We start from the raw sequence: 26,269 nt of genomic DNA on the forward strand, positions 1-26,269 counted from the left end.
ATCTGATATGATACGCGACAGCAAAAAACAAAATACAAACGCAACTTTTGTTTGCAATGTTTGGGGAATACGAGTTTGCAAAATCAGCAAAAACGTACTTTTTATAAAACGAAAAATAACATTAAGATAATGGAAAAGGCGAAAAGAAAGTCGAAAGCAAGTAAAACTGAAGTTATTGAGCGCGAAGTTGTTAAACAGGGGATAGGCTCGTTTAATTTTTCGAATGGCGACTCGTACGAGGGCCGATACATGATTGTAAATAAGAAGGAAATCTATCGGCACGGTAACGGGAAAGATAACCCATCGAGAGTTACTTGCTGAGTTATATAATTTTGTTTAGGGTACGGCATTTACAGAACTTACGACGGAGACGCGTACGAAGCAGTTTGGGATAAGGATACCGTATGCTCCAATTTTCACGCAACGTGAGTAAAATCTTTCTGATTAAATATGGAGGAGTGAATCGAATGCCTCGATCTCATATCTGCAACCAATTAGCTACGGCAACAAAGCCGAGTACATAGGCGAACTCGACGAACAAGGCGCATTCAGTGGTAAAGGAACCTACATTTTCCCAGACGGTACTTCTCTAACTGCAATTTGGAAGGACAATCATCCGCGTTCGGACTTCATTTACACCGATCCTCTAGGACATGAGTGGTACGGCAGGTCATCGAAAAGCAACCAAGTAATGTTATATTTTTTACAAAGCAAAATATTTATTTCACAGTAATAAATTCGAAAATAGCTCTCGTTATTACAAATAGAGTACAAATTGATTTATTTTTATTTTTCATCGACGTAGAAAAGATCTACACAACAGTCGTATAGTGTAACAATGTACAAAGAATGACTTTTCCTTGACGTACTTTGCTTCACAGGAGGTGATCTTCGCGCCCAAGAATTGCATCTGGGCTTGATAACAGTAGAGAGAAAACAACGGGAATTCAAATACGCGACACTTGTGAAAATTTATCGCTGTACATTCAAGAAAAAGTCGTGTTGGTCCACCGGGAGGAATAAAACATTTATTGCGCATTCACAACGAAATTTTGGCTGTGTATTTGACACTTCTTGCTTGCTTTTTCGTTTTTGTTGCTTTTGCAGCGAATCATCCTTGCACGGATAATATCTTACATTTGTAATGAGCTCTCGGGGTTATCGGCTAAATTACAGAATTCACACCTTTAAGAACCCTAACTATACGCGTACACGAGATATCAAAGATACGAGGGAAAAGAAGGAGAAAACGCGCCTCGTCGTCCAGCGACTTATAACTACGACGTGTGGTTACATCGAAGGCAAGGCGATGGCACTTAAAACATCGCGGAAGACTCGGGATAAGTTTTCGCGCAACGTAGATTCGCGAAGGGAACAAAGACGTTGCCGCTGTGCGTCGTTGAGCTTCGCGTATAATAGATATGCGTGTTTTTCGAGCGTGTACTTTCCGTTTGTACGTTCGTCTTTGTTTTGTTTGTTTCGCGCAATATTCGTCGAAGATATGTGTGCATTAGGGCTTCCTCTCGGAGCTGGAGACGCGCCTTGCGAGCTGCTGATGAATGACACCACTGGGCTCGTCCTCGCTGCCGCTGCCGCTGCCGGCGTTGTCGAGCTGCGGTGTCAGCGTCGTCTGTGGGTAGGCGTTATTGGACGGCGCCGCGTCGTGCACTAAACCGTTCAGCAGCATTTTCGCGCACTTCCACGGGAACATCCTGCCGACGCGGAAAAGCGGGGGCATTTAGTCGGCGAGTTCCTCGCGCGAGCGACGACCCGACTTACCATTTGGCTGCTAGCAATACTTGTAAATAACTTGGTATGATGGCGAATTTGTCGTCGCACCGCATGGCCGAGACAACGCGATCGGCCACCTCGTTAGGGCTAAGGATCGGAATAAACCTGCGAAGAAGATGAAAGACATTAGACATTTACTTGGCATGCACACCACGACTTCATTGGAAACATTCGTACTCGCTACACAGATGGTATTTTAAGAGCATGAACGCGAACAGCAATCGCGAGTTCGTGAATGATGAAGCTTTGGTGTTGTTTATTTATACCTCGCATTCGAGCAAACACATAGCGTATTCGACTGTCGGTTAAACAACATTTGAAACGAGAAAGCTTGTTTAGACACTTGCAACGAGTATTCTCACAAAAGCAAAGCATTACCTGTCGGATATGACTATTTCACCTCTGTAAAGAACAATGTTTGCGTTGTATTATCATTTGCACGCCAAAACGGATTGCTCGCGCCAATTATTTTGAGCAGGAGCGAGGGAGGGGGGGGGAGGAGAGAGAGAGAGAGAGAGAGAGAGGAGCGAGCAAGCATTGGTGCGACACTCACCTGGCCATGACATCATCGAACATGCCGGTGCTCTTGATGAAGAACGGACATATCACAGTAGTCTTGATGTCGTATCCATCGGCCTGTCGAAACGCAACAGTGTTAGAGCTGGCAAACGAGCGGGCACGCGAATCGCGCGCTCCCTTCGAGGCACATTCGAGTCGTTCTCAACGCTGGACCGCGCGAATCGCACGGCTCTCTCTCCGCAACTCCGACGTGACCTTTCTCGACGCGGACAATTTCCATGGCGCCAGCGACAGCGCACACGGCCTTCGCTGTCCTTGCGAGGCGCGAGAAATATCGACAATGCCAAGCCGGCGTCAGATCCACGGAGTGTCCGAGTGCTTGGTTTTCTAGGTCAGCGGCACACACACCTCGGCGCGCCGTCGCGTCTGCCGCTCGTTCGGCGAGATGCGGCGCTCCTCGCCGCGCGCGCTCGAGCGACGAAGCGAAGAGGGTATCGCGGAGGAGCCGCGCTGGAGCGTCCATTCGCCGGCCTTTGTCCTCGTCTCCGATCGCGGCACTCACCTCGAGCTCCATGCGCAGCGCCTCGTCGAAGCCCACGGCAGCGAACTTGGAGGTGGTATAGTCGACGAGCTTGGGGCAGCCGACGTGTCCCGCGAGGCTGGCTATGCTCACGATGTGACCTTTGTTCTCCTTGAGCATCGCCGGCAGAAAGGCCTTCACCGTCTGCGCAAAAACATCTGGATTAGCGACCTGCTTGTGCACGACTCGATCCTCGGACGGATCGCCGGGTCTCCTTGTCGTCGTTCTCTCGGGTGAGCTTGCCTTGGTCAACGTTGGCTCTTGTCGATTGCTTGTCAACTCTGGCGGCTGCACGCGCCTCGCGCGAACCTTCGCGAACGAAGAACCAACCCGAGTTGTAAAATACGCGTGACGGGCAGGATGCGAGTCGTGAGAGGTCTTCTCGACGCGCGAATCGCCTCTTTTTTTCCTTTCTTTACCGGCCGACAGAACGGGAATGAAACGGACGCGAGATAACCGCCGTGGAATTCGAACATGTATCGAAAACACGTTCTAGCCGACGACGAAAGACCCGAATTTCGATGCTGCTGCTGCTGCGACTGTTGTATTTTCATACGCGAAATAAAAGCGAGATACGGAATGAAGGTCAGCGAGAGGATACTGGTTTCTCGTGTTGACGTCGAAATCGTTTAACGCCTCTCTCTCTCTCTCTCTCTCTCTCCCTCTCTCTCTCTCTCTCTCTCTCTCTCTCTCTCTCTCTCTCTCTCTCTCTCGTTCTCTGGCTGGCGTAGTGCGACTCGTCGTGAAAAATTGGCCGATGAGTTACCGTTACGACTCCGCGTGCGGAAGAAGCTTCGCGGGGATAAGTAGATCATAACCGGCGAGACGAATGGAGAACATTAATCGCGTACTTCGAAGCTCGTCCCCTCCGCTCGGTTGCTCTTTTGGATCGTCCATTCGCGAGCTCAAGCTGCTCGGTGGAATAGAATTCGATGGCTGATTTAGTTGCCGAGCATTTACGCGAGGCTTGGGCGGCGAGTTCGCGCGAGGTGCAACGCTGCCCCTCGCGCGGTCGAGCCGACGGCCCCGAAAGCGAAGCCGGGCCGACGCGTCAAGCATCGGGACGCGTCGGTCGTCTAGAGTCTACCGATATCGTTTGCGCCCGATACCGGTTTCGCGGCTGCTACCTGCAACTGAGCCCAAACACGGAATGCCGTTCACCGCGCACGCCTCTATTGCAAAGCGACGAATTCTTTCTTTCTTTCTCTCTCTCTCTCTCCTCTCGTGGTCCTTGAATGCTCGTACGCGCCACCGAGTTCGGGAGAAAGGGAACTCTTTTCATTTTTTCCTTCCTTTTTCGAGCATCTAGCGCGCCTTTTTCTCTATCCTCGCCGCGTTTCGCCGGGCAAAATAGCGCTCTTTTGGACGTCGGAAAACACCAAGCGACTTACCCAGAAATGACTCATGACGTTGACTTCCATCGTGCGGATGATCATCTGATCGGGAGAATCGAGGAATTTCCTGCCGGTCACGACTCCAGCGTTGTTCACGAGGATCGATACCTGCAATGAAGAAGCGTCAGCTGACGATTGGCCACGATTTCTGCGTCCAATTGGGCGATCGCGATGGAGCTGGCGCCGAAAATCCACTCCCGATGGAAAAACGCGCGATCCCGCAGTGCTATACCTGCTTTGCAATTCACGCGCATTCGAATCGACGGCGGCGGACAAGAAAGTTCATTCGGAAAACAAGACAAGAAAAAACTTCGCATTCTGTGCTTCGTCTGTCTCGCAGAAGGAAAAAGAAAAAGAAAAAAAAAAAAAAAAAAAAACTGGCGTGCACGCGAGAGCTGTTTAGCGTGTGCACGCGTGTATCTCGCAACCGCGCGGCGAGCAACTTTGGCGCAACAGCCTATTGCACTTTCGCAAGCGCCGCGAAACGCTCGTATCCGATGGGGCTTTTATCTCCCGCGGCGCGGCTGCACTGTCGCGGCCCAACGAGACTCGACTTTTCGGTCTTTCCCCGTGTTTTTCCGAAGCCGCTTTCGGATCGGTGACTCGGGCACGGGCAGCTGTAAATCCTCGCGTTGATGGGCAATCAGAGCCAGCGGCGAGCGCGACGACTCCGTGGAGCGGATCCACATTGGACGTCCGATCCGTCGACGCAATCCAGGTCGCGATATCAAAAAGCCGAGCGAGCGCGCGCCCACGTATCAATTACACGCGGCGCGGTATATCAACCGTGACAGACGAATAATGAACTTGCCTGAGAAATTTATGAAAATCAAACGGCTGGTGGAACAAAGAGAGCGTGACCATATTCTCTTTTCCAAAAAACTAGAAACGCGCCGACATCCATTGGGCGCAAGATCCGCGGGCGCCATTATCGAAGTATACCGTGACGCGTGGCAAACGCACGCGAGCAATTAAAAGAAAAATAACAACGATGATAATAACAAGGGGAAACGAGGCGCGCATTCAAGTTCGTTAAATGGTGCTGTAATAGTGCGCCGGCGGCCGTAGTGCTTTCACGAGGAGCGCGTTTAACGGTCGTACCCGTGTGCCGCGAGTGTCTTCCCTCTCCACTCGCGGGCGCCGGTGTCCGATGACCGAATTCGATGCGAGAGACTCGGGGCTCGCGCGATTTTTCCGCGCCTTCCCGGCGAACCTCGAGGACGACTCGTGGCGCTTTCCTACGGGCGAACAAACGGCGGCGGCGGCGGCGGCGGCGGCGGCGGCGGCCTCTGTCCTCTCTCGCGGCACTGTGGTAAAAGTGAAATTCACTGGACGCGCACGCGCGAAGGCTTCTTTTAATGAAGGGCTCTCCGATCTCGATCGGATGGATACGCGGCCGTAAGGCGCGCTCACGAACGGGGAGAAACGCGCGCATACCAAGGAAATCGTAGCGGCGCGTCGATTCGGATGCTGAGATAACGAGGCTCGCCGATTGCGCAGTCGATCGCGCCTAATAAGCCATTGTGTTAGTTGCGGCCGGAAGAAAAAAAAAGAAAATTCATTCGGCATGCTCGTTAATCAAACGACGTGGAATCGTTGATCATTTTTTTTTTCCTTTACATCGGCGAAAAGAAGGTTGAGAGTCGTGGAAAAAATCGATGAATAACTCACTCGTCCGACTTCTTTATCGAGCAGAGCTGCCTTCTTGTAAACGTCCTCGCGATTACATAGGTCACAGACGTAGCCGTAGCACGTGCCTCCCGATGATTTGATCATCTTCACCGTTTCGTCCAGTCCTGAAATAAGAGTCACACAGGTCAATCAGCTAAACGGCAGTACCGCCTCTGAAGCGCAGGCTCGACGAAGAAAAGTATCGCCGCGCATCTCCGCGAAATCTTCGGCGTAGTCGGAGCTGCGGTTAACCGTCGTTTTGTCGAAGTAGCGGCTGTCGCCGGCCATAAGGACAGCTGCTTCTTCGTCGTGTTCGCGGTGCCGCTGGCTTTTTTCTCCGTCGGTCTGCGGCTGAGGGCTAAAACGGTCGACGATCGCGATTCGCGACGCACGCGAAGGACTAGGCACTCCCATGCGCTAATCCTTCATTTCTTTTTCCCAAGGCGAAACGGAAGCGAGGAGCACCACTTGATTACGACGCCGTGACGGGCGTAGGAAACGCGCTCGGCTTTCTACAATAGCCGGAATTCCGACAGAATTATCGGCAACTGTGCGCAAAACACGATCCACGATGGAAGAAAAGAAGAAACCGACCTCGTGGTTTTGCGATTGCACACTGCATTGCCGAGGCACCGATTACACCGTGCGCTAATTTTTTCCTCTCTTCGAGCACTCGCTACCCTCGATGGAGTTGGACCTTGGGATAAAGCAAAGTCACTCGTGGCAGCGAGCTTTTTCGGCGAGTCGCGACCTTGAGCGTCGTTCCGCAGATAAGTCGTCGTCTCGATCGAGCGGGCCTTATCGAGAAACGTGGCGCCTCGGCGCGACGCGGTCACGGTGTCAACGAGTGCACAGACGAGTGACTTTGATCAATCGCGAGCGCACCAAGAAGGTCAAACGCGCTCGATAAGATCGGTGGGGCGCCGCTTATTAATAGCGCTATCGATGCGATTTTGCAAGATCGCAGCGATCGGTCCCGCGAAGTAGCCTTGACGACTGCATATAATGAGTCGCTTAGCGCGATAAGCTATTACGCAAAAGCCTGAATTCGGAGCGCGGCCACTCGCCGATCTCCTCGTAGCACACACTTTCGCCTATGTCTGCGTCGCGTTCGGCCTACGAGGATCGAGCGACCTCGAGGCAACCGGCCGTCAAAGCGTCAGGCCCGAGCACAGGTCCGCCAAATTGCTCGGAGCCACGAGTCGCGCGGACGGCGAGCGCACAGGGCCACTCCGTCGTCGTCCGCGCGAGCTGCTCCGCGCAAGCTCGCGCGCGCGCTCTCCCCTTGGCTGGGCGGCCACGCGGGGATCAGAGCGGGGTCGCGCGCGCGAGCACGTGGCGCGGTGGGCCGCGGGAGGGCGCGAAAAGCGCCGTCGGCACGAACCTTGCTTGTTGACGTCCCAGACGACGACGATGGCGCCCAGCTCGGCCATCTTCTGGGCGATGAGGCGGCCGAGGCCGCTTCCGGCGCCGGTCACCAGGGCGATCTCCCCGGCGATCTGCTTCATGCGGTACTTGCGCGGGATGAGCGCCTTCACCAGGCCCTCGATGATCGCCGCGACGGACAGCAGCAGGAAGCCGAGCACGTCGCCCGTCGACTTCAGCCACGACATCTCGGCGCTGGTGCCTCGGTGTCTCTGCGGGGCTGGGGCTTCCGCGCCGCACGCTAGCCGGGACGCGAGTGCGCGCGCCGGGGTGCAGGCTGCTCGCGCGATCGATGCGACCACCGCGCTCCTCCCCCCTTCGCGTGTGGTGCGCGCGCGCGCGCGCGCGCGCAATCGCTCGCCTGCACAGCTGCCGCCGCCGCTGCTCGCCCGCCGGTTCGCTCCTCGATCTGCACATTCAAACACCCTCGTTGGAACACACTTTCGACGTAGAGCTGCTCTACATTGCTTTGCCTTGGGATCGAGATGAGACGTCGACTGTCGTTTCTACGTGCCCTTGAGCGCTCGATGGGCTTTCGTCTCGGCAGTGGAGGATCGGACGACATTGGAATGACACACGCCAAAGAAGCTTTTACGTGGAGCGGTCGAGCCGACTTTTTTCGTCGACCGAACCGGTCGTGCAAAAAATTTTCCATTCGAGTTGATCGCGGTCAAATCTCAATATCAGTTTGGCCATCGCACAGTCGATGACAAAGGACGCTTGCACGTTTAAGCGCGCGCGTGCGCGCGAAACTTTCGGCGACAATTTCTCTGCCCCGGAGAAACAACGTCAGCGTCCGTCTCGTTTCACAAGAGTCGCCGATAGCGATCACGCGCGCGCGCCTGCCTCTAGAATTTCGGGTACGATGAAAAGTAAAAAAGAAAACAAAAGAGTGGAAAAAAGTGAAAACAAAAGCGGCACTGCGCTGCTTATTACAATCTGGAACTGCGGCCGGTCGCTTTCTAACGACTCCAACGGAACTTTCGTTTTCGCCCGATTTCATATGCGTCGGGTTGCTTGTCACGCGCGCGTTTCGTTCGTTCACGCTGCAGCGACCACGAAAATCGCGCGTGCACCATTGTCCGTCGCGCTCCATCGAGCGCCCGTTACAGCGAAACGCGTAATCGCCGACTTGTCGGGAAAACGAGAAAGAGAGAGAGAGAGAGAGATGTATTATTTGTTTCCATTTAGAGTCCTTTTATGTCCCCGCAGGGTAATTGCGTGACGTAATGGCGCATCATTTTGAAATGGATTTCAAAACCATCACCTAGGAGCTTCGATGAACGGCGCTGGGAGGGATTCGTTGAATATCGTGTTGGGAGTGCAGCGTCCCATCGGCCGTCTCGATTACGACACGCTATCGACGAGGAAGAATTGGGAATTCGCGCGATCATTGCGCAGCACAACGGTTTATGCGCATTTTTCTTCGCCAGCGCGGAATGAACGACCTAGGCGACGCGCGCCGAAAAGTCGTTTTTCCGCGTAATCAAAGCGTCCCGTCGCGAGGCGGAGAGGGCGACGCGCATTCTCGGCGTTTCCCAATCTAGCTGCGCCTCTTCTCGAGTCATTCCGCCAGCCGCATCAATTTCCATTGGGCAACGACTACTCGTCTGCAGGTGCCGCGCTTGATTATCGTGCGGAGAGAAAGGAGAGGATAATAGACTTGGCAAGCGTGTTACGATTCGAGCTGCAGTTGCGCAAAAAACCAACTGGGTGCGGAGACCATCGAGCGAACGGCGTTTACTGTTTGCTGAATAATCACACGCACTCGGGATCAAATCGCGACTCTGCGCAAGATTTCGATTGGCCGCGAAGTAAATAAGTATCAACGGCAATTTATTCATTTATTTTTTTGTTCAATTTTTTACATGTATCGGCTAGTTTTCTCGGGCGTTCTAACGACGGAGGAGGAGCAACATATACTGTGTTCGCAAGTTGACACGCGTCGCCTGCTCAAAGTTAACATTATCTTTATCGACCGGTCGTCGAATCTACATTCGTGTTATCGTTAAAAAACATTGGCGATGGACGAATAAACAATCCACTTTGCGCGAAAGCCGATAAGGTGGCGAAGGCCGCGCGAGCCCACGTCGATCGCCGCTGGAAGGACTATCCGGCGTCGTAATTGACGTCGTCGGCCGAGGACGTCGATTCGGCGAGGGCAGAGACCTCCCGTGAACGTTGTGCCTCTTGGCGATGGCATCGGCGACTCGCGTCAAGCGAGCGAGAGACGGGATGGTTCACCGCCCAGCTGCGCGTCGCGTGCGCGAGCCTCTCGTGTGGCTCTCTCAGCGTTGGATTGCGCAATGCCGCGCGTCGCGCGCTCGTGACGCGAATTCCTCGGTGCGGCGAACCGTCGTCGACGAGCCTCGACGTCGCGATTTTACTTTCGATTCGGCGTCGTCGATCGGCGCGAAAGCGAGCCGAGGTCAAAGCCGAACTGCACAGACGCGCGGCGCCAAAGGCGAACGCGCGCGCATCCGTGCGCTGCTGCATACGGCGCAGAGAGGCTGCGAGACGAGTCGCCTCATTCCGCGCGCGCTCGTCGTCGTTGTTACGGCGAGACGCGACCCGCGGAGGCTCATACTCGCGTCGAACGCGAGATTGTCATTGTGAAAGTTTGCGGGCGCTTAGATGCCGTACGGATTGGTGTACGCGGGACGTGTTTGTGGAACAAATTCGGCGCGCATCGCTGGGAGCCAGCGAGCAGCTTTTACTTTCAGCGTACGCCTCGAGGATCGTCATTTGCATGCGGAATATCGCGAGTTGTCGCTCGAGGGCGCGCGCGCGATAAACGGCAATTCATAAGCGAAGCCAAAGCGAAACGCCGACGAGAATACGCGCGAGAGAGCCAATAACCGATACGCCGACGCCCAGAACAAAAAGGAGGCGCGATCTCTGCCGCAAAGTAGATGCGCTCGCCGTTAACTTTCCTCTGGTATACGTGGCGCTGCTGCTGCTGCTGCTGCTGCTGCTGCTGCTGCTGCGCCAGAAGTAAGCTAATCGCATGCGAAGCGAACGCAAAAGTGGCGAATTAGTCGCTCCTAAAATTGCACACGAGGCGCTTGGGTAATGGTGTGTTTGGTTTGCTGATGAGTTTTCGTCCGCGTTGTTTCCGCTCGTACGCGCGCGATCAATTTTCACAGGCGCGCGCGCACACCTGCGATTCACTTCATGCGGTGTAATTTTGCCGCGATGCACGCGTACGCAGCCCAGTGATTTTATGACGCATTAGAACCATGTCGGCGGTGTAATTACCCGAGAAAGAAAAATGTCGCAATCGTCTCATTAAATTTTTTTTTTCCTTCGTCGAAAACGGAGCGCGCAAGAAATGTAATCCAAACTTTCGAGTCTTGCATATCGCAACGGCACACGCGTTCACCTTGAATCCTCCGAAAGTGTAGGTACATTTACATGGCTAGTTATACCCATAGATATGGCATCGCGCGCGCGTTCGGGAATTAAAGGCAAGATTGGAAAATCGATTCCTTTCGTTTTCCCCAATCGCCGGAAATCGCTCGTGCACCTGCCCGCGTGTTGCAACCGTCTGATATCTCTTGCGTGTGATCGCGGCAAAAACTGGCCAACGCGCGCGTGCACCAGTTTCTTACCGCGCGCGCGCGTATAGCTCCGCTTTGGGTTCCGTCCGAGATGCCAACGAGATGACTTTTCTATTTCGCTCGTCGCGTGACATTCAAGACACCGCTGGCCGGTCGCTATATGCGACATCATAATGTCGAGCCGACGGCTCGGAGCGGATAAACAGAGGAAGTCGCGTTCGCCCGAACGGTTTTCTCGTTTGTGTTTCACCGCGGAAATCGACCTTTGCACGAGACTCGAGGACGCGCGCGCGAAATTTTCAGAAAAAAAGCGAAAAAGACAGGCGAGGAGTTTCTAAATGGGGAATGCGCGCGACGACGTTTCCTAATCAAACATCGCCGGGAGATAAACACGGCTACCACGCTGGATTCATTTTTTTCTCTCTCGAAGAGAAACGCTATAATTACAAAAGATAGAAACCACGCGGGATAATATGCGAAGAGCGTTCCATCCGCGTTTATGAACGGGCTGTGTACACACGCGCATCATCATCACCATGATCGTCGTCTGCAGATGCGAAACGTCTCCTCTCTCGTCCGCTAAGTAGCACGACATCTCTCCGACTCTCGGCTGTCGATCAAATTGGAAGTTAAGCCGCCGCGGTGCGCTTTGTAATTGTGGAGAGCTTTCGCGCGCGCGATCTAAGTGGCCCAACGACGCGGAGTCACGTGTTTGGCAATAACGTCAGCCGTCGGAGAACCATTAGCGATTTACCGAGAGCTTTCTCCGCGAGAAAACAATGGAAAAGATAAACCAGCAACGAGATCTTCCAACAGAGTTCGGCTATCCTAATTCGAAGCTGACGAATTCGCGGACGGGTTCGGTTAAACGGCAAGCCGATTCGAGGACGAAGAAAAAAAAAAGAAAAAAAGACGGGTCCGGCTCGTGTTTTTTTTTTTTTTTTTGCGGAATAGGCTCAATAATGTGATTGGACAGGTTTTTTTAGTAAGAGGAGATTGCAAGATATCATTTCAATTTGCAAGAGTCTACTAAATTGAAAAAAGAAGAATAAGAAAAATCGTCCGATGGTTCAACAAACTCATTTTAACAGATATCACGAGTGTCCCAATCCGCAAGCACTTTCCAAAATAGCCAATGTGCATCACTCACCAATCGTTAAAAAACACACTGATCGACGTCTTCTCCCAAATCAAGCAGAAGAAGGAAAAGCCACACACTGAGTGTATCCAGGCCACGAAAGAGAAATAGCAAATCTTGTTCCTTGCTTATATATAGTGTCGCAAGCGCGTACGAGCAAATTGTAACGGCGAGTGAGTGAGCGAGCGAGCGAGAGAGCGAGAGAGAGAGAGAGAGAGGGCCAGTCCTGCTGGCGCTGAGGCTTGCGATGGACTGAAGTTATAATATGAATCGAGCCGCGCACTGCTGCCCGAGAGAGAGAGAGAGAGACTCTCACTCGGCGCGCGCGCGGCTGCAGTATGGGGTCGCGACGCGACCGCTTTCATTTTAACAGGGGGATGACCCCCCCAGTGGTGGTAACTGCCGACCGCGTGTCGCTTCTCTCGGGACTTCGTCTTTCACTAGCCATTGTTGGTAAATATATATCAATATCGCGGCCAATTGGTAGCGGGAGAAAGCTTTTCGCGGATGCGTCGACGGCCGTTCTTCCGTTATTAAATTTGTACGTTAACGCGAGGTAAGCTCCCCCCTCTCCAAATGAGAGGACAACATTGTGAAAGACGCAAAGAAAAAATGGTAAAAACGTCGATAACTTCCGAGGTAAGCGGTCGAAGGTGAACGAGCGCACCTTACGGTGGCCAGGACGAACGCGATCGGCGCTGCAAATTGTCGGCTAACTGTCGCGAAAAATTGGGCTAACGATAACACAACAGTGTCCGCTCGACGTTGCCTATGCCAACGAATCCCAAGAGCAGGCACGGGCGTCATTAATTTTTTTTATTTTCTTCATCCGTCCGAATTCAGTCGTAATGACAAGCTTCTACGAGTTTGTCGTCGCTACAACGGCTGGGCAAGTATGTCGAAGGCTCGCTATCAACCACTATCTCTGGAGAATTCGACCGAGGTGTTTTTCATTTTAATGTCGTACATGATTAATAATATGCATCACCATAGCTATTCATTCTCATTTCTATATAATTACATAGATTACAAAATGCATTAAACGTTTTATTTAACTTTTGACAATTGATTTAGGTTAAATGATCGAAATACGCAAAAGAAATGTTCTTCGCCATAATATTTCCAAATTGTCATCTTCTATTATCTACACTACCTACATTATACCTATATATGTAATAGCATATAATCTTTTTCCTACCCATGATTTAGAAAATGTTCATACTTGACGGGTATTTACGGTAGAAGGTTTGTATAAAAATAATAATGTATATGGATGTCATAATTTAAAGGAATAAATTTTTAATTGCATTATTATTACTTTTCGTTCATAGATAACGGCAAGTAGGTTCGGAAATAAACAGAAGTTAAGAAAATGATTGTAAGTTTTATTAAAAATTTGTAATAAATGGGAGTTAACGAAGATTCAGTTTCAAATTTGTAAATAATTGAGGTTGAAAGAAACTTGCGTACTATTTTAAAGTAGATGAAAAAATAAAAAAAAATGCCGGCATAGAATTAAACATCATTACATATGCCACTATATTCCTTAATATATTTTCTACAAAAAGTTTTCACGACGAATATATAGTCCCAAAAATCTAAAGGTATACTTGCCTAAATTAACTTCGTGAAATTTGCTAAATGACGAGTCGTACATGCTCTTCAAGAAAAAGTAAAGACCCTTCGCAATTGTTCATTCGTCTCTTTGGACTGATATCGAAACGCATTGCTACTTTCATTGGCATTCCCATGAAATACTTACAGAAATAACTTTTCTGAATTCGTCATGACGCACAATCACGCAAATCTGAGAAACAAGACAATGTCGCGTACCGAATAGAAAGATAAACCATGACCACTAAACGGCATGCGTAATAATTCACCGTAACGGAAGTAACATCTCAGGCCACTTTCCAGACTTCTAGAGTTCTCATTTTCACCGTAAATTAGTTGTCACGAACAGTCTTCCGTGACGAAAGCATCTCTCTGAATAATACACTGACCGAACTACCGCGGCACCGTCATAAGCAAAGAACCAAAGTGAAAATTGTCGGGCTATGAATCGGTCCAGGGAAATTTCGGATAACCAATGAATGGAAAATGTAAGCGCTCTTTTTCTCTTTATTCTGCTTGTCGCTTGATGTAACAGTTGATGTAACAATCATCAACCTTATTTCCGACGCAATCTCATGATGAACGATAAATGCAATTACTAAACTTCACGCGCTAATTTATCGTCGAGCTATTATACGATTCTGCAGCATTCTCTTGCTTATATTCGATTGTGAAAAAGTTTCTTGAAAAAAAAAAAGAGAAATTACTTGAATCTAGGACGTTCGTTGCGTTAAAAGTCGCTAGAACAACATTTTTATTAAAAAAAAAGAGACATTGTTGTAATCGTCTGATTCATCGTCCACTGAAATAATGATTATCACGAATTTTGTGTCATCAATATGAGACATACCAGTCGAAAGTACAAAAAATCTCGATCGAGATTTCATAAACTGCCTCAACGTACGCAATGTCTGCGAAAAATATGTCGCTCGCGCAACGAAATACATAAACGCCCTTGACCCCAATGCGTTCGCCTAATTATTGCAGGTGTGCCTCCGTAGGATCTATGTACGCGACCTCGCGCCGAAAATTCTCGTGGGTAAGAGATTTCATTGGTTTTTTTTCTTCGTCCCGAATTCGATAAAAAATACCTCGCATAGCCGTTCATTTGGCTGGCGCGTGCTGTGTGTTTTTCTGTGTCAAGTATTATTAGGCGCAAATTAAGTACGGCGATACGAATGTCTGCCGATATTAAAAATCAGTAAAAAGAAGCGACGGCGAAGCCAGTGTTTTTGTCTCGAAGACGCAATAAACGTGTCGTTCGTGATACTTCGATGGCGGTTATTAAGGCTTCTTTTTATCACTGGATAAAAAATTAACTCGCAGTAAGATCGCGCTCTCGTTCGGAAAAACTTGTCGGCTCATTGGATCATTTGTATTTTCGCTTCCGCGTTCAATCATTGCCACTTGCGTTGGCAGCGAAAATGTTTTCCTTTTGCATCCTTTCAATGCGCAAATAACAACCGGACCATCTTCTTCTCGTTCTCTCATTTTTTTTATTCGCTTCTTCTTCGCGCGTGTGAATTCAAGTGGAATAGCGAAAACAAATCCGCAAAAACCGCTCAAGGTCCAGTTCCATCGTCACGGCAAACGTCGCGTCAACAACAACATTTCCGTGCTCGCTCGTGTCCGAAATGAGCCGTCAGTATTCGCTAGCGACATTGCCACCGAAAACAGGAACTGTCTACAATGCAAAAATCGCGAGAGGAAACTGTCGTCAACCTCGCGGCTCTTCAGACTTTGATCCGTCGAGCGTGTGTGTGGTTTGCGCGCGTTCTCAAAAATCCTTCTCACGTGCCATTGCTCTCGCCGTAACTGTCCTCTTCCCTCCAAGGCAGAACAGCCAACCGGTTTTACGGATATCGACCGGGTCAATTTTCTCTCTCTCTCTCTCTCTCTCTCTCTCTCTCTCTCTCTCTCTTTTCGTTCGCTCTGATACACGGATGCTTTAACGTTCGACTGATCAATGCTTTTCGCGCGAGCGCGAGCAAATCATTTCCAAGGTACCGAAAACATATTCACCGCTTATGGACCGACACGATAATGGATTTTTGGAATTGATGCGCAGTTACGTCACTTGACCGATCGCTCATCGTTCCGCGGCTACGCAGGGTCCGATAAGCAAAATTTTCAAAAGCATACACCATATACCACGGGCAACTCTGCGCGAGTGCACTTCCAAATAAAAGCACCGGAGCGTCGGTGCGATCTGTTCTTTATGACCTTGCGCCGCCTGCGTCGTTTATCTCTGCGCGCGAGGCGGTTCCACCGGTTTGCGCTCATTCAGATCCAAGATATACATTTCGCGGCTTCTCTTTTCTCAATATATTCGCAATTTCACGTGGCGAGTGATCGTGCGTTGGCCACTTTGCTCTTCGTAGCCCCCCACCCCTTTCCTTTCTTTTTCGCACGCCAAAGTCACTGTTACCTTGCTGCACGTTGTGTAACATCATTTCTAGAAAAGATTTCAATTTGGTTTGCGCTTCAGTTAGCAAAGAATGTAAAACGATTGCAAGAACATCCACGAACAGCCATAAAATTCAAAAATAATTAAACGTACATCCCCATAAAATTATTCGTTGGATTTATAATTCTCACGACAAGGCAGTAAATGTAACGAGAAACCTCTCTCGTAAATCACGTTAATTCCAATCTCGCGAATACCGCTAAGCTCGATTTCCCGGAGTACCTAAATACCGGTTTTTAACAATGCGTATGCAAGGATGTGTAACTCATCGAGCTAGTTACACGCGCATCGAGCGAATCGAGCGCTGCGAGAAAAGTATACACGTGTATCCTTTTAATGAGATTTGCAATGCAGTCGGCGCTGGATTTACGGCGTCGCGAATTGTAAATAAAGCCGCGCGGCACTTTTCCAACGCAGCGCCACGGCGCGCCGATGCTCATCGAGTACTCGTCCGGTCTAGTTTCAACGCGTGCGCGCTGTTATGATAGCTCCTGCCTTATGCCAGCCTGTCAGTCGAGTGAAAGCTCGCGACCCTGGCGAGATGAAAATCCTTGCCCAACTGCTGTTTACGAGATCGAGTGATCCTCGTAACCTTGAACTTTTTTCCTTTCCTTTTCAATCCATGCGCCCGTGCATTATTAAATCATCGCGGTTCTTCTCTCTCTCTCTTTCTCTCCCCCTCTCTTTCTGGAGTGTTCGACAAATATCAGCCTACGCGCTATACTTAGTAGCGCCGGAGATAATTTAGGCTACGAGCGAATGTCAATTTAATGAGCCTGTAAAATCGCTTATAGATCGTTTACCGATGGTTAGTGGATCGTTATGCGTCCATTTGAGAAGTGTCCGAAGTATCCCGGGCACGTGACCCTGTCGACAGTTTTTTCTTAATTGAGATTGATTTATTATTCGAAAACAAACCGATTCTATGGTATCCAGATGTCGTTCGTACTTTTCTTGTCGACTGTTCTTTTATTGACGGAGAAACCCGTTAGAATCACGCAAATGTCACGCCGAAGCCGCGCGTGTGCTTCGTTAGAGCGCAATGTTGAAGAAATTGTGGGTCACAAAAGCTACCGATATCAGTTTTAGAAATAACACGAGCTCGTCGTCGCAATTGTTATCTGGCCGCGCGTGAGTGCATGCGAGACTATACGGTCAGACGGTCAATTGTGCGAACAGGTTTTCGTCCGTTATCTACACTCCGTAAAAATGCGTAGGGATCTCGATTCGACCGTAAAGCTGTCCGATGTTTTACAACACTTTCGATTTTCTAGTGAGTAAGCACTTTGCACACAAAAGAATTTATTGCGTTTTTGTGTTGCGTTTCAACACGGCAAATCTCATTTTCGCAGCTGCTGAATGAAAGTCACGAAACACGTTATTGATGCTGATGTCCGAGTCATATATACGGTCGCTTTTATTGAAAAGGCGTCGATGTTTTCAATGATAATTGGAATACACGCATATATATCTTTTAATATAAATGATGTTTTTTTGTAAATTGATCAGTTGCCTGTGCGTCGTAAACATTGACGATTGGAAAATAGTTCCGTGAATGCTTTATTTTATCACTTCGGAATGAATGAGCGTTCGTCATGTTTTTCTTCATTTTCAAGGTTCTCTCTTAATGATAATTCTTTTAGCTTTGAAATTGCGATCAATAGGAACGAAGATCTTATAATTCGCACAAAAATCGCAGCAGTGCTCGACGATAACGGGTTTGGAAATGTATTTGTCTACGTGATATTTTTACATTACCAAGGCTCATCGATGGTAGGTGCTGCTGGTTTCTCCGCGATTCGGTCGGACAAGTAGGATAGCAAGTTTCCAACCGATCGAAGAATCTGTTTTTTAGAAAACATACAGACAAGTTCTATATGTTAGATGGAAGCACTCTACCCTCGAGCATTTAAAGTTTCTACATGATGAGTATATTTGAAGAGAGAAACATAAATATTCGTTTTAAATTTATCATTGACTCGCTTATTTTTTTATAAACATCGGATCTTTAACCATTTTTTAATTTTAAGAAAAGTAATTCATTCTCTCAACAAATGGTCAAGCAAATAGACGATCGGCAATTCCATTGAACCCGTGTAGTAAAACAGAAATGTCTTGCCTCAGTCAGGATAAACAATGACGCGAAGAAAGACAAAGGGAAGTTGATTGGTTTGTCGCGCTTGATGCTTGCATCTGCAATGTTCTTGCAGTCCGCGTACGTGACGGCGAATTTCCATGAGGTTTGGCTGCGAACGACAATTCTACTGAAATGAGTTGGCAATTGAAGATTGCATATTTATGACCGGGAAAAGGGGGGAGGTCAGGTTTTCGTTTGATTTGGTTTTCTTGGGCCGACAAACGAGTCGGCAACGATCGGCAACACGAGCAGTCTTTAGCGTCATTTAAGCTTTTATCAAGCACGCTATTATCATAAAAGAAATCGTCTGCACGGACATACCAACGAAAAACTTCTTCATTGAATTTCTCAGTACCGAATGAACGCGCTGCACCCGGCCGGCGCTTCGAAGCTCGATTGACAACGAGGAGCGCATTACGAACGTCGATTATCAATCGATTAATTACGCGATGAGGGACTGTTATGTTCGTTGCATTCTTTATTTACGTATACGTCCGTCGAGCGCCTTATACGCGCAATCGACAGCCTAGAAACTCAGCGGTTCGCTGACCCGATTTCCTCTTTCCGTGAGAGTCCTTTCACCCGCGCGAAGATGCATCGCCTAGTGCATGGCACACGTATAGCTTCACGCGAAATTCTCCGCGTTTATTTTTTTCTCGCGGAAGCGACGACAGAGAGAGAGCGAGAGAGAGAGAGATCAACGAAGATTAGTGATATTTTTCACGAGCGATCGTACCGAAATGAACGAGAAATGCGAGGATTTCTCCTTGCACCAGGTGTGAATAAGTAGTCGTAACGCCGCGTAAGCGATGAATTACACCGAAAGCAGGAATTTCGACCTGCCCTTCTTCGCAATTGGAGCGACCCTCTTCCGCAAAATCGACGCCTCGCGAAAGTTGCACGAACTGGGTAGTATAGACCGATCGAGAAACGTGCCGCGGCTCACTCCGGCGCCGTTAGCCCTTTGTTTCTTTTGTACACGCGTGAAAGCCACGCAGTAACGTTTGACGTCGTTCAATCAGCCGCGCGCGTTACGGAAAAGCGTTCAATCTGCCGCGCGCTGAATATTCATCGGGTGTATTCACGAACATCGCTTTGTCCTCGTATCCCTCGAGAGCCCCGTATGAATTATTGATCGACTATGGTAACAATGTGATCGAGAAGCCTTTGCTGCTTTTCCTTCTAACGTCGTCCTTTAAAGACACACGTGAGTCCACGTAGAATTTCTAATGGCGCGTTGCATAATTGCCAATCCGTTTCCACGCTCACAATATCAATTGCTTCATTCGCCTGGATTCGAAGACAAAAATCACTTTCTCATTAACGGATAAGTCCCATAACCAAGCATTGCAAAGGCTCTCTTGATAGTTATCTCTCTGTCTCGCGAACGATCGCTACCGTTGTAATATATTTCGCAACGCGTCCCTAAGTAGCAGCCGCGCGCGCGAGAGCCGAAGCTGCATCGAGATGTGTCTTGTCGCAACTCGAAACGAATGTTTGCGGTGTGCAAACTTCATAAAGAGAAGCGTTTCCTTTCCTCGGATGCGATGGCGAAACTGTCGTGGATTATTAGTTTTAGATAAAAAAAAAATCTTGGCCCGTGAGTTTTCACTATTGCGCGCAACAACGAGGCAAACTGTACGATGTATTTAGCTAAGCGCTGGCACTGAACGCAATCGCTGTTCAATTATTGACTTTGCGCCGCATCCTAATTCCATAACTTCGAAAGAAACTAAAAGGGAGAGCGTTAATTTCTTCATCGTCGGACCAGCACGACTTGGTCGCACAGCCGGCGAAACGTTCGTCGATTGTCCGCAAACGAGACGAAGAAGAGGGAGAAGAAAGTGTCGCGTCGTACCGCTTTCGCCGCTGACATTCTGCTCCTGGACCTAGAAGTTCCGAGCGCGCGTGCAATCAAGCCCGCAGGATCTGCAGCTCCGATCGAGCGGCTCGTATACGGCGTCCGTTTCAAAAATGTTGCCCTCGAATCGGGTGGCGAGTGACGTTCGGCAATTGACGCCCGCGAGTTTTTTTTTCGACTTTCTACTGCTCCACGCGACAAGCTGACGCGTACGCCCGCGCACCCGAAAAACGTATCTGTTTTATTTTCTTCGCTCGACGCTCCTTGTCGAGGAGAAAAGCGAACCTCTTAACCGCTCGATCGACAGTCGGCTGTGCTTGGCGCGAGCGTCGCTCTCCTTCGATGGGTAAGCTCGTCCGATGCGCCCATTGGGTAGGCCGTAGCGGTTATCGATCGCGCGATCGTCCAGCTCTATATGTATATTCGGAATTTTGAATCGCTTTGAGCTTTGCCGACGACGAAAGTGAATGTCGAACGCGCATCTCGCCGACAGATCGACGATCGCAAACAAAGCCGATCCTCCTCCCGCGACGTCCATTCACATGCTAAGCTGCGCACTTTCCAGCAGCCGCGCTTTCACTCGGCGCGCGCTACTCCAGGCAGCGGACCACGCGTGGGGTGTCGTTCGCTCGTCACTCCGTTAGAGTCTCGCGTCGGGCCAACATCTCGTCGTGTAGCCGCATGTACGCGCGTATAGATGTACCGTTGCGGCCTTTACCTCTTTCCGCGTTCAATTGTCGGTTGTGTTTACATTCAACCAGTGACATATCCCGTTTGAGTAAGTGCTGCGATCAGTCTTCGCTCTTAGGGTCCGATTGGCGTGAAAACAAAGCTAAAATGATTTTGAATGGGTCGTGAAGCAAACTTGATTGATGAATGCATTGTGTGTGTGTGTGTGTGTGTGTGTGTGTGCGTGAATACTATAATTATTTATTTGCTCGTTAACTTACATCCATTGACTTGTCTCTGCAGTAATTGTTACATACTTCGCGCGTAACTATCAACCACTTGCTTTTTTAAGACAAAGTGTAATTGTGCTATAGCTGACGATCAAATTCAACATAGCGTCAGGTTACAATAAAATCAAACCGCAGGAGAGTAACAAACGACGCGCAGAGATGTACCGTTTGTTGTGAAGCATTCCAACGATGCGATTAAATCTGAAAAAAGGGACGCGGCATGCAGCTGGTTTTCAAAGCTATAAGGGACTTTCTACATAAGTGCCATCGGACATCGGATGTCGGATGTTGAACGAATACTGAGGTCAAAAAGCAAATTCATTGTTTGTCATTTTCTTACCAAAGATTTATCCGTGGTCTGAAAAGACCATGTGTAAGATTTATTTTTATTTTACAAACTAATACCAAATAATTAATCCATTTTTAAGCTTTCGTACACGTCTGGCGTTCGATGCCCGATACCCGATGGCTCTTATGTAGAAAGTCAGAAGATTGCCCGCGCACCGGCGCTACGCTCCCGTGGGTTTGTTGATCCTTCTTTCTCGATATATTATTACGCGGGAAGCCCATTACGCGGTGATTCGTATATAGAACGAGCAGCGCAGCACGCAACCGACTTTCGTTTGCGCGGCTAAAGAAGCGAATGGATATGCGTCGGGATTACGGGACGACCGGTCGTTGGCTCGTTTCATATCCAGGCGACGCACGCGAGCTCTCGCGTTTTTGACGGATCGGGCGTGCTACTCTTTTAGTGGAGCGGACGGCGCCGCGACGCAAGCAACGAGCACGCTGCCGATTCCACATTGTTGGCGTAGCCGCGGGCAGTCGAATCGAGAAGCTGTTACATTCGAACAGCCTCGTGGCAGCGTGTCGAATGCGTTAGCCCGCATCGAAGGACCGCAAATTTTCCACAGGCCGAGAACAACATGTGGGTGATCGAGTGGCGCGAGCTATTCGCGCTGCTGTACGACTCGACGATATTCGTGGTGATGTCGTTGATTTACGCGCTGGAGGCTGCGATACTCACCTTCGTACCACGGCGCTATCGTAGCAAAAATCTGCGCGAGGAGGTGGCCCTCGTGACTGGCGCAGCCGGTGGCATCGGACGGCTTATCGCGCAAAAGCTCGCCTCCAAGGGATGCAGCGTGGTTGCCTGGGACATCAACCAGACAGGTGAGTGCGCCTACAGTCGACGGCATATCCGTTGCGATGTCAGCTGCGACGCGCAACAAAGTCCGCTCGGGTGAGCCTCGGAAAGTTGGGTTTCTTACGGTGACGCACTATCGCGAATTCAGGACGCTTAGGCGTGGCCCAAGATAAGCATAAGCCGATTTACAGGCACTTCGGCGCACGCTTCAACTGCGCGTTCGCTCGTTCGCTTTCAACGAGCAGACGAGTTAAGCGCATAAACGCGCGCGTAACTCGTAAGTAAAAACGAATTACCGGAGTTTACGCGCTGTTTACAGCGAGCAACTCTCTATACGTTTGCCGGCAAACCAGTACATCGGGTTCATTTGTAATTTTATCGTCGATGCTCCATATAATCGATGAACGAATCGAAGCGAAATCAATTCTCCGGTACGGAACTCGCTACTCGCGGCAGCATTTAGTCGCGCAAGCCCCCCACGAAGCAGTTTCTGATGTGCCGACGCGATGCAAGAGCGTCCGAGCCGGACGACAATCACTGCCCTCGCTGACGGAAATAGAATTATTGCCCGTCGCGCAAAAATTGTGCAACTTTCCCTCGGCGGAGTAAGTAATGATACGCCGTTGCGTCGGTGCGAAAAAAACCTATTAGCCTATTTGAAAAATCGCGCGTAGTGCACGAAAGACGAAAGTGTCTCTCTGCCGGTCACATTGTTCGTCGTCTCTTGCGTGTATTAGCCCGCGGGGATTCATCACTTTCTCGTCGAAATCGCCGATTTCACGAGATTTACAAGAGTTTACTTTGTTTCAGCAACACGCGGCTCCTCTTTTTTTTTCGTCATTTTTGCGCTTTCTTTTTGCGAGATTCGTTACTCATAGAATCAAAATGAACGCCCATGTAAACGTACAGCTAAAATTAGAAACTCAAGGTCTGCGAAAACTTTCTCCGTAAAGATTATCCGTGTTAAGTGAACTAACCGCGCGTTTGCAACAGGAGTCGAGGAGACTGCCAAACTCATACAGGAGGCTGGAGGCAAATGTTGGGCCTATCACTGCGACGTTTCGGACAGGGAGAAGGTTTACAAGACCGCCAAGGCTGTCAAACTTGACGTTGGAAATGTCAGGGATTATTTTTACGTTTCATTGAATATCAGGACTGCAATCATATCAAAATGAATTTGTAGGTGACGATATTAATAAATAATGCTGGCTACGTTTACGGCAGTACTCTATTGGATATTCCCGACGATGAAATCGAGATGACTTTCAAAGTCAACATCATTTCACACTATTGGGTGTGTACTTCATTCCCGAATGATTATATTATCACTTTCGACGTTAAAATCTAATCGTGTTTCTTTTAATAGACAACAAAAGCATTTTTGAAAGAAATGATGCGAGAAAATCATGGCCATATCGTCACCATAGCAAGCGTGGCTGGACTTCTAGGCACTTACAATTGCACTGATTATTGCGCTACAAAGTTCGCTGCTTGCGGTTACCACGAAAGCCTCTTTACGGAGCTGAGGGTGAGAATTGCATTGTCAAACGTCTTGCAAATTACTCTTCGTTAATTATGAATGTAATTATTTTTTTAGACCCACGGTTACGATGGCATTCAAGCGACGTTGGTTTGTCCTTATTTCATAAACACCGGAATGTTCAGTGGAGTGAAGCCAAGGTAAGAAAACGTTGTTACACTGAAATATTGAAAAACAGAAGTAAAACTTAATTTATTTTTTTGAAAATAAAAAATTAATACAACCATCATTAACAAAGATTATCACGAGATTGTAATTGCACATTTTCACAGATTAAGGCCAATGCTCGAGCCAGAATATGTTGCCAGTGAAGTCGTAGCAGCAATCGGTGCAAATGAAAATTGGGTTATATTGCCCAGAGCAATGAGATACTTTCTGCCTCTTAAATTGTAATGTTTACGTTCATCGGACGTTATAAGATTACATAGCAATTTTTATGTTTTTCAGTTGGATGCCGGCTAAAATGTGCTGGGCTCTGATGTATCATATCATTCAAGGTCCTCAGACAATGATGATGATGAAGGCTCGAAGCACAGAAACGATAAAATAATACCAACTTCAAGATACATTTTTATATCCTTCATGACTGTGAAAAATATACCACTGTAAATATACAAGATAGAAACAAAAAACATTAGATTTAAGTACATACATTATCACAGCATATCAAAGAAATAAGTCAGTCCTTGCCCAAGCTCCCAAATGGAGATGCCAGTTTTTAATTCGTGAGCGAGGTCTAATCTTGCGCGAATGGAATATAGTGTGGGAAAAAATATGAAACCACCGTCGTTGGTTCTGAAATAAATATACCAGAATTGTTACCTATATTATATAATAATTTTTAACAAAGCTGAATGATGTTAGATTATTATAATATTTTTTTTGTAGAAATTAACAGAAATATGAAGTATAATTACTTAAGTTCTAAAAAGTGTTCTTCACTGTCTTCATCATATTGAATTTTGCCTTTAAATTCGTCAAGGAGTTTCAAATATTGAGATCCAACAATAGGACCCCCTCCAGTAGGTGTATAATGATATCCATAGAGATTTAATCCCATTAATATCTGAGATCTCTTTGGATCATAAGTTTTGGGTACAAGATATTCAATACATTTTCGTACCCAGTTAATTGGTGCATTTGGTCCAGGACGTTGAACACTTGAGTAGTCATAAGTCATAAGTGAAAAAAATCTGATATGTGGTGCTAGAGCTTCAAAATTCTTTTTTGTAAAAAGTTCTTTGTCCATTCTAAAATAAATGTATAACTTCTTTCATGTAGACAGAGTATTAGTTAATTAGTCTTTAATCTCAATATCCCTAGTAAATTACATACCCTCTCCAAGGTGGCACAGCTAAAATCGTATAAAAACCTTTTTTTCTCAAACCATCAGCAAGAGCAATAATTAGATTAGTTACTACATTCTTTTTTGCTCCAACAAATATAAATTGATTCCATATTTCCATAACATATCCATCAAATGAATAGTTCTAAACATTATGCATAATTTTACTTTTATAAATTGAGATACGTTCATTATTTATAGCACATTAAAAGATAGAAAGTAAATATTATACCTCTGCAAGATCCACTAATGTACTAATAAGTTTATCTCTTTTTTTTATATTACTGAACAACTCAATAATATCATCATTTGACCATCCATCAAAAATGATTCTTGGCAAAACTATAATACACATTTTTAAAATGAATGTTTTTTTTTGTATTGGCAGTTTAAATAGCTGAATTTTGGTATCTTACCTTTTACAGTATGATTGTCATTGTCATCAGCTCTCATATCATGTAGCCAGGATTTCTGAATGTCATGAGTAGGAATCTTGAAAGGACTTTTGCTATTTATTGTGAACCATACTGGTGAAACCATATCAAACTTTCCATGGAACCTTTTTGCCTGTTCATAACCTTCCCCATTCCACTGTAAACATAAATGAACAGTTATTACTTCAACTTGATAAAGAATAAGTCTGCCCTATGAAATCATTGGATTACTTACTGGAGTTATGTAGCCCAAAACATCACCAGCCACGAAATTTCTGTATTTGGTATCTTTTCCATATAAACCACTTTCACGCAATATATCTGATACTTTCGGTGTAGTTTTTACAAGGTGTCTTTGATATGCATCTTTATCTACAGGTCCAATCTAGAAAAACCAGTTTAAAATTAATTTGTTTTTTAAGAATTTTGACTGAAAGGATTAGGCATATATTTTCTAACCTAAGAAATTTAAGTGATCGAGATTAAACTAATTGTTCAATCATAAAAGCGAATAGTAATAGCAATAGTAAATAATAGATTACTCATATACAAGGGTAATTGCTTAAAAATTGATTTGCTCTAATACAAACCTTTTTCATTGATTTATCTTTTTTGGAGCTTTTACCTTCCTTTGGAGATAAAGTCCCATTGACTAAGGTACATATCATAAGTAAATTACATACTAAC

General features: G+C 47.7%; 3 protein-coding genes across 4 annotated transcripts; 1 reads left to right on the forward strand and 2 right to left on the reverse strand.

Moving 5' to 3' along the window:
• Nucleotides 1-25,009, forward strand: LOC131673987 (short-chain dehydrogenase/reductase family 16C member 6-like). Its single transcript, XM_058952398.1, has 11 exons — nt 1-283; nt 341-425; nt 499-688; nt 22,031-22,289; nt 23,257-23,381; nt 23,447-23,557; nt 23,630-23,791; nt 23,861-23,943; nt 24,076-24,192; nt 24,251-24,331; nt 24,782-25,009. Exons 1-11 carry the CDS (start codon nt 130-132, stop codon nt 24,855-24,857), a joined length of 1,443 nt encoding a protein of 480 aa, XP_058808381.1. The 5' UTR covers nt 1-129; the 3' UTR covers nt 24,858-25,009.
• LOC131673988 (epidermal retinol dehydrogenase 2-like) lies at nt 731-12,306 on the reverse strand. 2 transcript variants are annotated; one of them, XM_058952399.1, is made up of 9 exons: nt 12,091-12,306; nt 7,340-7,789; nt 5,956-6,080; nt 4,282-4,392; nt 2,873-3,034; nt 2,345-2,427; nt 2,170-2,193; nt 1,780-1,896; nt 731-1,712 (listed from the first exon to the last, which is right to left on the reverse strand). In XM_058952399.1, exons 2-9 carry the CDS (start codon nt 7,566-7,568, stop codon nt 1,511-1,513), a joined length of 1,053 nt encoding a protein of 350 aa, XP_058808382.1. In that variant the 5' UTR covers nt 7,569-7,789; nt 12,091-12,306; the 3' UTR covers nt 731-1,510. The 2 variants fall into 2 exon arrangements, with proteins under 2 accessions (XP_058808382.1, XP_058808384.1); XM_058952401.1 differs by lacking the exon at nt 2,170-2,193 and having other exon boundaries at nt 12,091-12,305.
• On the reverse strand, nt 25,010-26,231 carry LOC131674011 (chitinase domain-containing protein 1). Its single transcript, XM_058952437.1, has 6 exons — nt 26,208-26,231; nt 25,818-25,967; nt 25,565-25,739; nt 25,381-25,490; nt 25,139-25,293; nt 25,010-25,073 (listed from the first exon to the last, which is right to left on the reverse strand). The coding sequence occupies exons 1-6, from the start codon at nt 26,229-26,231 to the stop codon at nt 25,010-25,012; spliced, it is 678 nt and encodes a 225-aa protein (XP_058808420.1).
• Nucleotides 26,232-26,269: the final 38 nt, after the last annotated feature.

This window comes from Phymastichus coffea, unplaced genomic scaffold, assembly GCF_024137745.1.
Source record: "Phymastichus coffea isolate CEN01 unplaced genomic scaffold, Cenicafe_Pcof_1.1 PCOF00208, whole genome shotgun sequence".
NCBI classification, from domain to species: Eukaryota; Metazoa; Arthropoda; class Insecta; order Hymenoptera; family Eulophidae; genus Phymastichus; species Phymastichus coffea.

Bases quoted from the DNA above. Each gene is read 5' to 3' on its own strand.
- LOC131673987 (XM_058952398.1), top strand. From the start codon at position 130: ATGGAAAAGGCGAAAAGAAAGTCGAAAGCAAGTAAAACTGAAGTTATT. The intron at 23,944-24,075 runs GTAAGAAAACGT...ACATTTTCACAG, and splicing joins TTCAGTGGAGTGAAGCCAAG to ATTAAGGCCAATGCTCGAGC. The intron at 24,193-24,250 runs GTAATGTTTACG...TATGTTTTTCAG, and splicing joins TACTTTCTGCCTCTTAAATT to TTGGATGCCGGCTAAAATGT.
- LOC131673988 (XM_058952399.1), bottom strand. From the start codon at position 7,568: ATGTCGTGGCTGAAGTCGACGGGCGACGTGCTCGGCTTCCTGCTGCTG. The intron at 4,393-5,955 runs GTGAGTTATTCA...TCTTCATTGCAG, and splicing joins TCGATAAAGAAGTCGGACGA to GTATCGATCCTCGTGAACAA. The intron at 2,194-2,344 runs GTGAGTGTCGCA...TGTTCTTTACAG, and splicing joins TTCGATGATGTCATGGCCAG to AGGTGAAATAGTCATATCCG.
- LOC131674011 (XM_058952437.1), bottom strand. From the start codon at position 26,231: ATGGGACTTTATCTCCAAAGGAAG. The intron at 25,968-26,207 runs GTAAAAGCTCCA...TGGTTTTTCTAG, and splicing joins GACTTTATCTCCAAAGGAAG to ATTGGACCTGTAGATAAAGA. The intron at 25,491-25,564 runs GTAAGATACCAA...TGTGTATTATAG, and splicing joins TGACAATCATACTGTAAAAG to TTTTGCCAAGAATCATTTTT.